This window comes from Sorex araneus, chromosome 11 (genome assembly GCF_027595985.1).
Source record: "Sorex araneus isolate mSorAra2 chromosome 11, mSorAra2.pri, whole genome shotgun sequence".
Taxonomy (NCBI): Eukaryota; Metazoa; Chordata; class Mammalia; order Eulipotyphla; family Soricidae; genus Sorex; species Sorex araneus.
This window is the reverse complement of record NC_073312.1, coordinates 10,788,141-10,801,380: the sequence shown is the minus strand read 5'-3', so window position 1 is coordinate 10,801,380 and position 13,240 is coordinate 10,788,141. Positions and strand designations below refer to the sequence as shown.

Genomic DNA, 13,240 nt, shown 5'->3' with positions numbered 1-13,240 from the left:
CCATGGCCCATTTAGTTTTGTATCACCACACTGAGAAGCAGGGGCAGCTGTTGGTTCTTTCCATTAGCTCACCCCAATACTGCAAGTACTGAAGTTGCGTAATCAGGGTTAAGTTAGGGCAGTGGCTGTCAGCGAGTGCCTGTAGTTACACAAAGGGCCACGAGGTGGCAGTGTCCCTTCAGCTCCTCACCAGGCGTCCCCTTCGGCCTAAGAGTTCTGCCTTGGTCAAGGCAAGTAAGTCACCACCGCTTGGACGATGAAAAGTTTCCCCGTCTCCCTGATGCTATTTATGGAGGGTGTGAAACCCCGTTTCCCACAGGTAGAGGGATCCCCCCCGGGCAGTGACGGGGCGAGGCCCCAAGGCCCAGCCCTGCATCAACACACAGTTTGTCTGGAAGGATAAAAACAGCCGAAGTGGTTTGGAAGGGACCCCCCCCCCCCCGCAGCCCCAGGAGTCTTCACATGCCCACCCCACTCCCACCCGCAGCGAGAAGCGCCAGGAAGTCGAGACTAAAGGGTTTGACTGCAGTTTTTAAGTCGGGTTTCACACGTCATTCTCTGTTTGCCGGCCTAGCCCTGCTCCAGGCGCAGACGGGGAAGTTCCCAGGACCAGGGGGTGTTTCTGCTCTGGAAAGGTGTGGCCTGTGGGAAGAGACGGGTGGGAAGAACCCCCTAAGTACAGGGATGGAGGCTTGTAGGGACCCAAACACAGCCCTCTCCTGCCCCCCACTTCCCGCCTCTCCCCGCCCTTCCTGCTCCGTGAGGGAACACTGCTGCACTCAGCAAAATTGCAACCCCAGGATGAGGTCAGCCTCAGTTTCCTTTAGGGAAGACCAGACCTCGGCAGCGGTGAAATGTTTCCTGGTTTCCAGGACCTGAGCTGGGGCCAGCAAACAGATCGTAAGAGGCTTTGCAGGAAGTGGGGAGCAGATTTGGCGGAGCGGAAGAAAGCGTTTGCTACATTCCGTGTTCGGTTGTTCAGAGAGAGGCCTTGGAGGCCACAGGTGAAGTGCAGGGGAGGGTCCAGGCGAGGGCCACATTCAGGAATAATCCAGAGGCCCGCTTCCCCATGCAGACTGGCCCTGGACAAGCGGTGCCCGGAGATGGAGGAGGGAAGGGGGCTGGCAGGGAGGAGGGCTGAGAGCCTGTGGTGGAGGGGAGGAAAGAGTGATGGCGACTGGACGGAAGGGTTTGGGGACCAGGAGCCCTTGGTGGCTGCCGGTCAGTGGGAACAGAGATGAGCTAGGTTTGTGGGGCAGCACATTCAAGGGTCATTGCCGGTATGGAACTTTCCATCAAAGGAAACGGAAGGTTTCACCAAATCTGAACCGGGCCCAAGTGAAGGCCTGTGCTCCAGAGTAGGACATTCCTATGATGCCATGTGTGATGTCAAATATGATACACCAGCTAGGACACTCACATGACATGACTCACATGATATGACTCACATGATATGATTCACATGATATGATAGTGAGGAAGGCCTGTTGGCTCCTTTGTCATGGGGTGTGTGTGTGTGTGTGTGTGTGTGTGTGTGTGTGTGTGTGTGTGTGTGTGTGTGTGACTCTTGGCACGTCCTTATTGTGTGACTAGTTCTTCAGGCTCCCCTTAGGAAACCGGAAGTTTCTCCCAGTCCTTTGCCTTAGCAGAGACCAGTGGGGAGAGCCTGCCGGCAGGGTGGGCCCCAGAGGGGGACAGAGCTGGGCCCCAGAAGGACAGACCTTATCTGGAAGACACAGACACAGTCCCTCGGGGCTACCGTGTCCCTGCACCCCTTTCCTGGGGGAGCAGAGCACCCACAGAAACCCTCCAGGCCTCTGGATACTCTGCCCAGTGGGCTGAATGCAGGCTGTGGAGGCCCTGGGGGTCTGGGTCCCTGTGCTGTTCTGTGCCTAAGGGGAGACCCCCAGTTCCCTTTGTAGTTAGCATATTTAAGCCATTCACTGCACTTGCTCTGCTAATAGTAACCGCTCATTCTTCTTTCTTCAAAATAACGAAACAAATTCCCTCAGAAAAAATTCGGATATTCCCCTTCTCAAGTGCACCTCATCGGCCACAGCCTGGGAGCTCACGTGGCAGGCGAAGCCGGGTCACGGACACCAGGCCTGGGGAGGATCACAGGTAAGCCGCCAGCTCAGGGATGTTCTCACAGGACGCAGCTACCCTGCCTGGGAGCGCGCAGGCCTGAGAAAGCCACTCGGGGCTGAGGTGAATTCAGGGAAAGTCCATCCCCCTCTGAGCTTATTTCAAAACCCAGATACCATTTCCCTGCCCGTATTTTCCTGCGGTAGAGGAAATATGAAAACAATAGCAACCAAAGGCTCCCTGACGGCCCCGAGCGAGCCTGGGATTTGGATTTTGCTCTCTGTCTTCCTCCTGAGGGCTCAGGTGAGGGGAACCACCATGTTCCGCAGGAGCAAAGGAACTGAGGCCTGAACAAATTGGGAGGCCTGGGGTGTGAGTCAGCCACAGCGGGCCCGCTTGGCCTGTGTGAGGTTCTGGGTTTGCTCCCCTGCACGACGCACGCACTCATGCTTTACAGTAAAGCCAGGTAGACTCGTGCTGATACGGAAAATGTCCATTTCCCTTCTATTGTTTGTGTACAGGTATTGCTTCGGAGATTATCTGCAGTCTATGAACGGTGCGTGGGGAAGTCCCTGAAGACACCCCAGAATAGCCCGTTTAAGTTTTCCTCACATTGTCATATGTTGTGGCATCGTCTAGAGAGAGCCTTCTTTGGGTGGGGGAGGGGTCAGAGGGGGATTTGCAGAACCTGCATTTAGAGACTCTGCTTATGTCTCTGGGCTTTCCCCCGAGTGTGTTTGACCCATGCAAATCATAGCAACACTGAAGAAGACCCCAGGCTGGAGAGGTATCTCAGTGGGCACACAAAAGGTTTGGGTTCAGTCCGCCAGCACCCCATGGTCCCCACGGCACTGTAGGGCGTGACCCCCAGCAGAGATGGGAGTAGCCACCAAGCTCTCTGAGACAGCAGTGACCATCCCCCAGCCCCGGCTAGCACTCCCAAAGCACTGCCTGGGGCCAAGGGACCCTGGTACGGACACACCTTGGCTCATGGACACTCCGCTCTTTCCCAGGGCTGGACCCCGCGGGGCCGTATTTCCACAACACCCCGAACGAAGTCAGGCTGGATCCCTCGGACGCCACCTTGGTCGACGTCATTCACACCAACGCGGCCCGCTTTCTCTTTGAGTTCGGTGCGTCTTGAACAGGAGCGGCCACTGCCCAGGAGCCCCAGAGGCCAGTTCGAGAAACCCTGACCCCTCGTGACTCTCTTTCAGGGGCTGGAACTATTAATGCTTGTGGTCACCTGGACTTCTACCCAAATGGAGGGAAGCACATGCCAGGATGTGACGACTTCATTACTCCTTTCTTTAAACTCGATTTCAAGGCTTACAAGGAAGGTAAATTCTAAGATGTAAAGGCTGGGAGCTGGAGAGAGAATACAGGGCAGCAGGCACTTGCATGGCGCACAGCCAGGCCTGGCTCCAATGTCCAGTACTGCTCATCATCCCTCTGGCACTGGGTATGGTCCAAACACACCACACACACACACACACACACACACACACACACACACACAGTGAAAGAGTGAAGGCTGATTTCACATTCCCCAGGATCCCTCTATTGTGTTCAGAGTATAATATAAAAATATATTTTAATGCAAGAAGGAAAGAAAAGAGTTCAAAGAGTTCATCTTAACAAGAGTTCAACATACACTTTGCATGTCGGAACCCCGGGTTTGGGCCCCTGACACCGCATGATTTCCTGAACACCACTGGCCATGACTTCCCCCCAAATAGAAATGTATTCCCACCCCAAACTCAGCGTGTGCGTTGCAAGATCTGCAAGAACAGGGTCTGTGTATTAGTGGCCTTTGTATCCCCAGTGCCCAAGAGAATGAGAGCGAATGTCAGTAAGTCTAAATACAAAGCGTGTGTTTATTCACTCAGCACACATGGATTCAGCGCTTCCTCTGTGCTGGGCATTATTCCAGCAACAACTGAGATGGGAACAAATAACAAAGACCCCCAAAAGCCCTCCCCAAAGGAACTAATACTCTTTTTCACAGAAAAACAACAGAATGAGTGCTCAGGAGACCAAATAGATTATGGAATTGATGACAGATGGGGATGAAATGGGAGTTCAATTTTTTTTTTGATAGGGTGGCCATGGAAACTGAAAAGGCGACCTAAAGGAGTTAGCATGAGGATCTGGGGGAAAGGTGGCCCAGGCTGGGGATACGGGGAGGAGAGCAAGGGCAAAGGGCCTGAGGCAGAAGCCTGAAGGGAAACTTCATAGCAGTGACGAACCTGGCTGGAGGGAAGTAGAAGACAGAAGAGCTGTAGGGCATGGGGTTAGGGGTGAAAGTGAACCCTAACGAGTAATACTGGGCCTTAATGGGCTAGAGTGAAAGCATCATCTTTTACTCAAGGGAGATGGGAGCCATAAGAAAATTTTAAGGAAATGTGAGTCATGGCTTGACTTACTTTTTACCAGACTCACTTTGGACCAGAAATTAAATTAATCACAAACTGAACACAAAGTTTGAACCAGGGGCTGAACAATAGTACAGCAGGTAAGGTGCTCGCCTTGCATGTGGTCAGCTTGGGTTTTATCCTTAACTCCCCAGCTAGTCCCCAAGCCTCCCAATGGGTGGGTGATCCCAGAGCACAGAGTCAGGAGTAAATCTTGACCACAACTGGGTGTGGCCCCCAAATCAAACAACAATAAAAATGATTTGGAGACAATTTTTAGTTAATTGGTCCGTTGCTATTAGAAATTGCCTTTCCTAGTACTCTCCAGTAATTGGTCTGTAAAACTCTTAGTTAAAAGGCACCAAAAAAGTTATTGTTTGGGAATTCCATTGCTCCCTATTTCTCCATATTGCTGTCATATAAATAATGAAAGCCATCACACATAGAATACATAATGGAATAATGCATCATAATGTCACAACAAATGCCCGGATGATTCTCACCCAAATCCATGTGGTCAGAATATCTCAATGATGTAATTATTTGGCTATAAAAATTAATACTTAAGGGGCTGGAGAGATAGTACAGCGGGTAGGGCGTTTGCCTTGCACGCGGCCAACCCGGGTTCGACTCCCAGCATCCCATATGGTCCCCTGAGCACCGCCAGGGGTGATTCTTGAGTGCAGAACCAGGAGTAACCCCTGTGCATCGCCGGGTATGACCCAAAAAGCAAAAAATAATAATAATAATTAATACTTAACTTAATTTATAATTAAGATGTAATTAATAGGCTGAGTCAGAGGAAAGATTCACTTGCCATCACATTGAGATGGCTTGAATTTCTTCTTTACTCTTGATATAATTAAAAATAGTTTTAATATCTGCTCTGAAAGAGTGGATGTAATTAGAACTGTTTGCAGTGGCCACCTTGTGAATCCATAGTATCCAAAATGAGATATTAAGAGAATTCTGTTTGGAAAAATATAAACAAAATTCATTCAAACATGTTTAGGTGAAACTTATTTCTCTTATTATTTTTCAAATTATTATTTAAAATGCTTTCCACTAAGATGAAGTATAGATCACAAGGATCCTTTGCATGACTACATTAAATGTAATAGAGTATTTGAAAGTCTGTAAGAAACAGTAAAACATACTCAGTATAAGCCATAATTTTTAGGCATTATAGAATTTCAAATAACTTCATCAGATTAAGAGCACATTTGTCATTTAAGTCTAGACGATTTTAAGACTTCAAGACATTCTGCTCTTCATTTTATTTATGATTAAGAAAACATTCATTTTTAAAATCCATACATACTAACCCATATTGTAATGAACCAGATTATCTAAATCTAAATCATAATTGTGAGTACAAATCTCTACAAAAGGAATCTAATGTATGAGAAAGCTTTGGGTTTGGCTTTTTAAACCAAAGCTAGTTCTTGATCTCCGTTGACTTTATCACATTTCTGAAGTGATGCTGTCTTGGTTACCAGGTTATCTATTGCAGGGCAGCCGTGCTGACTGGGAGAAACAGTAGTTTGTTTATCTGTATGTTGGGGAATTTGGGGGCCAGACCAGACGTATTCAGGGACTTACCTCTGGCTCTGTGTGGAGAACCACTCCTGTGGTCAAGCAATTAATGCAGTTTCTCAGGGGGCTCCATGGAGTTCTGGGGATTAAATCTATGCAGGAGTCTTCGCCTCTATACTATCATATGGCCCAGGAACAATGGTTTCTTGCCTGCACTTCCGAGGCTCAAGATTCAGGCAGAGTTCTGCAGATTGTGCTATGCAGTGAGAATAACTAGTGTGATTTCATCCAACCTGGAGCTGGACTGGACTGAACTGTTGGGGAAGTCCAAATTGGCTTCCATGTCTGGGGACTGGTTCCCTCTCAAGGAAGTCTCTCTTCCTTGCCAGGTGACCCATGTTTCTTAACACAGAGACTGAGTTCCAAGACCAAGAGCAGGAGCTGAAGGTTCAGGCCAAGACAAAGGGATCTGTACTGTTAGGGTCGAGCAGATCTCTACCCAGGGAGGTGCAGAAGAACGAGAGCAAGACAACTCTTTCTGCAAACACATGGGGTTTATTCAAGCCAACATGTCGGGACCCTACAGCGTGCAGGGCTGAGGGCCCCGAACTTAAAAAGCAAACAGTTTTTGTACCGTTTTGGAAAAAAAAAGGGGGGGGGGAATCACACCTATTGGATCAAAGGGGATCACTTAATTTGCTAATCTCAACATTTGTTAACTGTTAACTATTTTGGTGCAAATGTTTGCTTACAGTTCCTAGAGCAGTTTGTTGGCCCATTTGGTGACTGTTTTCTGCCCAGCAGTAGGTCAGTAGGTCTCTAAAACATCTTTCAAAGCAGCCAAGCAGTTACAAAGGCAAATTCAGCAGTTTAGCAGAAGGAGTTTTTAACCCTTAACCTGCCCTCCTCTTCAGTACAGTGTCTGATCTTCCACAATCTCTGATCAAAGCACATCCCACGACTAGCCTATGATCCAGCAAGGAGGGTGTGTGACAACAAACATTGCCATCACTTGAATGGAGGAAGAGTAACCTCATAATGCAAAGAGAGGTGTTCATTGGAGGTTATTACTAGAAAACAAAGTTCTCCCATGTCCACTAAACCCAAAGCCTAGCTTCCCAAAGATGAATTAAGCTGTGTGGCTCACCGGCAGACTAGCCTCTGCCAGCCAGTCAAAATGTTATTGTTATACTATGATGACTTCAGAAAGTATTTAGATCAGTTTTATTTACTGTTGCAATAATCCTAACTATTGGTGGCTATCACGTCTTGCCTGACAATAACAGAACTAATTTACCTTTGGCATTCTTTATGGTAGTGTCAGCCTCTCACGCTAAGAAGGTCAGCTCAAGGTACATACCACGTACTACTGCTGACTGCTCTGTGATTGAATAGGGCGTTCTGTCTCTACAGAAACAGGGATACAGGGAATTAACTGGTGGATGGTGGGGCGGTTACCTTTAGGGATCCCTAAAGCCCTCCTCAGATGACTGGGAAGTTTGGGGTGTATTAGTGCCAGAGCACCAAGTCCTCTACCTTTGCATTTTTTTACTTATCCTGCTTGAATGTTCCCTTAGACTCATAAAAGTCATTCTTCGGAACAGAGAATATGGCAGGTAGTATTGATAAATATTTCACAAACCTCAAGTCTACACCCAGAGACAGGTCATTGTTGAAGTTCCTCTTTCTAAGAAACGTTCCTCTCTCAGCTATCAGTTCATCGGCCCATTGCTCTCAGTTCACTGAAAATTGTTTTCACAGAAATGGCTTCGTTCTTCGACTGCAATCATGCCCGAAGCCATCGCTTTTATACCGAAAGTGTTCTCAACCCTGATGCGTTCATTGCGTACCCTTGTAGATCCTACGAGTCTTTTAAAGCAGTAAGTAAAGCATTTTGCAATAGAATTTAATTAGGGAGTGTGTGTGTGTGTGTGTGTGTGTGTGTGTGTGTGTGTGTGTGTGTGTATGTGAGATCAGCCAAGTAAAAATTAGGATTTTGAATATGTGGGGAGAGAAAAGGATCTGCCATTTTGAGAATAGATTTTTTTTCTGTGCTGAGTATGGACTTACTGATGGGCTTAAGTAACAAAACCTGCCATTTGTATTCTGGTTGCTTCAGCTATTTTGAAGATTATATCCAATTTTGCTTTCCTGGCTATTTGTTATGCAGTAATTAGATGCTGCTGTGTAAGAGGCATAAGTCCAGGGCAAGATTTTTTTTCTCTGTTTATATTTTAAATGTCATCCTCAAAGATGCCCCGAGAAGGCTGAACCAATCAATAGTTCCAGCCAAACATATTACTGTTTACTTGGAACATGAAAATTATTTTATTAAAATTTAATTATTTATACACAACAGAACTAAGGCATAGATAGCTCACAGGAGTTCCACTCAGATCAAACTGCTAAATCTGATTTTGCTTGAGTCATAAAGCATGCCAGGCTAGATCTGAGCTGAACGTATTTTTCATTTGGTTATCACTATGAAAAGGAAAAAGAAAATCTATTTTGCAGTGGGACGTGGAAAGATTTTCCTTCTGGTACTTTAGAGACCTAATCACATTTTATCAGTGTAGGAAGACGGAGTTTCCCAGCTGAAGTTCAATAAGCAGATGCATTCCAGGGTTGGGGGCTGGTCCAGGAGCATCTCCCTGCAAGGTGGGTGGCTGGCCTCAGCCTCTGTCTCAGGTCCTGAACCAGTTGTCCTGGATCTCTGTGAAAGCTCCTGGACCAGATACCAGCCTTTCCCTTTTGACCGCTCTTCTCACCTCTCCCACTTACTCTTTCTTCTGGGCCCCAGATGTTGCAAGAGGCTTAAAGGGATCGTAGCATTTACTCTGTGGTTGGCGGTGGAAGCAGGCCCCCAAGTCAAGATCTAATTTGAGATAATGGTGTTAGGTTTCTGAGATGAAGACTCGAGTCTCCTGAGCTTATGGATGCTAAATATTAGCATCAAACTAGATACCATTGAGTCCATTTCCTTGAAGTATTTTATTGTAGTTTTGGCCCAAGTTGTCATAAATAGTGATGTGAAAGGAATGAGATAGCATAAAATAGAATAATGAAAAAAATACATATTTTGACTCAGGTTTAATTCGTGGTACCACATACGGTCCTCCAAGCATCACTGCCTATGTTTCCCCTGAGCACAGACCAGGAATATTCCATGAGGACTTCCAGCTGAAGCTCCCCCCAAAAAATAAAATAAAATTTAAGAGGGTGTTAGTGTCAGGATGTTGGGTTTCAGTTCCTGTTCATCTCTTACTATATGTGCAACACTGGAAAAACTAACTTCTCTTTACCTCCGTCTCCTCCTTTATAAAATAAAGAGACAATAGCTTTATAATCATGCAGGTTTTCAGAGGGGTCATTGAGTTAAATGCATGGAAAGTGCTTAGAACGGTGGCTGGCACAATCTCAATAAGTACTCAATAAGTACAAACCCTGATTGATTATGTCAGAATCCTTCATCATGAAAAAATGGTGTTTTAAATGGGGTGGTTTTTTAGAGTTCTAATATAGTGGTCTGTGGTTTGTGGATATTAAAAAAATGTCCATGGCTTAAAATAGCATGTACAAAAACACTGCTACCCAGATTTTTTTCTTTGTAGAGTTGTTGGCATAGTTTAGCTTCAATTTTAAAACACACATAGAATGGAAATAGTTTGCTTCCCTTCAGTCCTCTCTAAAAGAGAGCTTTAGGAGAATTTGATCATATCCCATAAATAGCATCATCCTGTAAGTATTGTTCCTTATTTGCTTTCTTTGTTAAATTTGAGTTTGAGATATTTGCTAACGTATATGCCATAGGAGGTCAATAAGGAAGTTTGCATGAAATCAAAACACCTTGGATAGTAGGAGGTTATCTCATTATCTAACTTCTCTGTACTATACTGCTACAATAATCAAAACAGCTTGGTACTGGAACAAAGATAGACTCTGTAACCAGTGGGTTAGATTAGTACACAAAGAAAAAGGCCCAGGTCTATAGTTAGCTAATTTTCAAAGAAGGAACTGGCACATAGAGTGGAATAAATATAATCTTTTTAAGCATGGTGTCGGGAAAACTGGATAACCACATATAAAAGGGTGAAGCTGGACCCATATCTCACTTATTATATAATTGTCAATTCAGGGTGGATTAAAGACCTTGAGATCAGAACAAAATCTATAAAATATACTTAGGAAAATGTAGGCAGAATGTGCCAAGATTTGAACATCAAGGGTATTTTAAATATGATGCCACTGACAAAACAACAGAAACAAAAATAAGCAAATGGGACTACATCAAATCAAAGAGTTTCTGCATGGCAAAAGAAATCTAGACTAAAATGAAAAGACAGACAGTTGAATGTGAGATGCTATTAACACTCAACACATCAGATAAAGATGGCTATTTAAGGTAAATAAATCACTCATAAAGATCAACAAAAATTCCTTAAACCCTATCAAAACATAGAGAAAATGAAGAGGCACTTCTATGAAGAAAACAGATTTCCAACAGGTACATGAAAAAAGTGTTCATCATTACTTAAAATGAGAGAAATCCAAATCAAGATGGCTCTGATATATCTGATATATCAACTCACACCAGTGAAAGTAGTACACAAACAAACAAAACACGATTTGTGTTGGCAGGGATGTGGTGAAAAGGAACTCTCATTGACTGTTGGTGGGACTGCCGTCTGGTTCAACCCTTGTGAAAAATAGTGTAAAGATTCCTCAGAAATGTAAGAATGGAGCTGCCATGGATCCCAGTCATTCTGCTTCTTGGTATCTCCCCACAAGACACAAAAGCATTCATCCAAAAGATCATATGCACACTATTATTCATATCAGCACTCAGTATAATAGCTAGGATATGGAATCAAGCCAGGTGTCTAGTGACAGAGGAGTGGATAGTGAAGGGTGGTATATATACAGCGGAATGCTATGTCACTGCAATGTAATGCTATGTAAATAAAATGGTGGAATCATGCAGTTCACTGCAACTTGGATGGAACTGGAGGACATCATATAAAGTGAAGCGTAGGATAGCATAGCTTCAGGAAGTTTAGGTTCACTGGGTTACTCCCATCACAGTGCTCCCATTCCTCTGTGTTTATTTCTTTGTGTTCTGTTGACTTGAAAATATTGTTTTTCTCTTCTCCTTGAGTCCTTTGCATAGTTTATTCAGAGTTATGTCCTTTTGTATGGGCACAGGAAGACTGTAACAAATGCTATGCTTTGTAAACTGGGAGTCATTTGACCCTACATGATATTTTCTTCCTGGGCATCTGTTCTCTCCACCTAAGCCTCAGCTGCCCTTACTTCCTAGCACCCCCAAAAGCAGGGTCCCGATGAGGACCCAGGGCAAGCGGTGAGTTGTGTGCTATGTGCTACCCTGGCATCGAGATGGGCCTGGCCAAAGTGCCTAATGCTTAACTATAAGTTAAGAGCTTGGTCATGGACAAAAAGTAATAACTAGATTCGGACCCTGCTAGGGTTAGGAATGATTAATCTGGCTTGAGTGCTGTAGTCTGAGTCTGTGGCAAGATGTTGCCAGGAGAGCTGCCCTGCAAGCCTCAATGTATCTCTTGCTATGTCCATACAAAAATAACTAGGATTAAGATGCTAATAAGTGTTTGGACTAAGAAAAGGAGAAAAACCCCTTAAGAGGTATTTTGCCTACTGGCAGTCAGGAAGGACTTTGGAATGCCCCTAGGTTGTGTTCCCTTTGAACCTGGCAGCCCTCAGGAAGGGCTTTCTTATGTTGATTTTGCCACCTGGCTGTGTGTAGCCAGGGGCAAGAGGGAGAGAGACAAAAAGAGGGGGGAGAGAGAGGAGAGAGAGGGCTGTGGTAGATCCAGAGAGAGGACAGATCTAGGAGTGCAAGAAATGAGAAAGACGAAATAGAATAAAGGAAGATGGAATAGAATAAAGGGCAACTGATCAATCAACTGGCTTGGCCCTCGTTTCCTCTTTCGTCTGCCCCATGGACCGGACCGAGTCCGTCTGGGCGAGTGGCCCAGAACCCGGGGGGCGGCTGACAGGGAGAGCCCCTGGTCGCTCCCTGGCAGATGTTTTTTACAGTGAAGTAGGTCAGAAGAATAAGGACAAGTGCCGGATGGTCTCCGTTATCTGCAGTATACAGAGCAACATGATAACGGAAAACAAGGTAGATTATCCTTGACCCTAGGTTTTATAAATGAGAACAATGAAAGAAAGAAATGGATGGGGAAAGTAAGAAGAGGGAGACAGGAGGTAGCGGTCTGAGGGCAGGGGCCTCAGGCACAGAGGTGGTATAGAGGTGTGGTGGATGTCTGTCTCTGGACCAAACTTATAATAATAAGCCAACTTTAAAATGTGCCTGATAAGGAGCAGGCTGGGAGGGTGGGAGAGAACCTGGACAGCGGTGGAGGGAAGCTGGCACTGGTAATGGGATTAGTGTTAAAGCATTCTATGCCTGAAACTCTATTATGAACAATTTTGTAAATCATGATGCCTTAGTAAAATAAAATGTCTATTTGCATCCTTTTGCCACACTGGAGGCTCTTTCAGGGTCAGGGGAATGAGACCCATCCAATGTGGCATTGTTGGGAAGGACGAGTAAGGAGAGGCTTCTAAAATCTCAGGGCTAGGATTAATAGAGACGTTACTGAGACCACTCGAGAAATTCGATGATCAACGGGATGATGATGATGATGATGATGATGATGATAATTTGCATCCTTAGCAGGAACCTTAAGGTTCCTAGACTCTATCCTCACCTGACTTGATAGTACATGATATCTTCCTTTTGCAAATCACTGTTAATAGATTAAAGCAGCATGTTCCTTAGGCCCAGAGAAGGCATCTTTCCGCACCATGAGTGACTGTTTGAGTGTCCTTGTTGGTAGATTGCTTATCTTTCACCCGCTTGTTCTAGTCAGCTGCTTTTATTTTATTTTCAATTGGGGCATATTTGCTTTTCTTTTTTTCTTTCCTTTATTCTTTTTTTGGGGGGAGGCAGGTTACAAATTCAGTGATTCTCAGGGCTTATTCCTGACCCTGCACTTAGAGATCACTCTTAGTGGGTTGCTGGGTGTCAAACCCAAGTCAGCTATGTGCAAGGCAAACGCTCAACCTTCTACATTCTAGCTCTGGCCCCTTGCTTTACTTCTCTTGTTTTAGTTGATTTTGTTTTTGTTTTAAAAACAGCCTGGCTTGTAAGGCCCCTTGGCTAT

The 13,240-nt window shown here is 45.3% G+C and overlaps 1 protein-coding gene across 1 annotated transcript in view; it reads left to right on the top strand.

Annotated features, from left to right (window-relative positions):
- PNLIPRP3 (pancreatic lipase related protein 3) overlaps positions 1-13,240 on the top strand; it is a 32,817-nt gene that overhangs the window by 13,848 nt on the left and 5,729 nt on the right. Inside the window, exons 5-8 of the mRNA XM_055119659.1 lie at positions 2,013-2,121; positions 3,099-3,218; positions 3,303-3,425; positions 7,797-7,915. Of these exons, the coding sequence (XP_054975634.1) occupies positions 2,013-2,121; positions 3,099-3,218; positions 3,303-3,425; positions 7,797-7,915 (471 nt within the window). The remainder of the gene's footprint in view (positions 1-2,012; positions 2,122-3,098; positions 3,219-3,302; positions 3,426-7,796; positions 7,916-13,240) is intronic.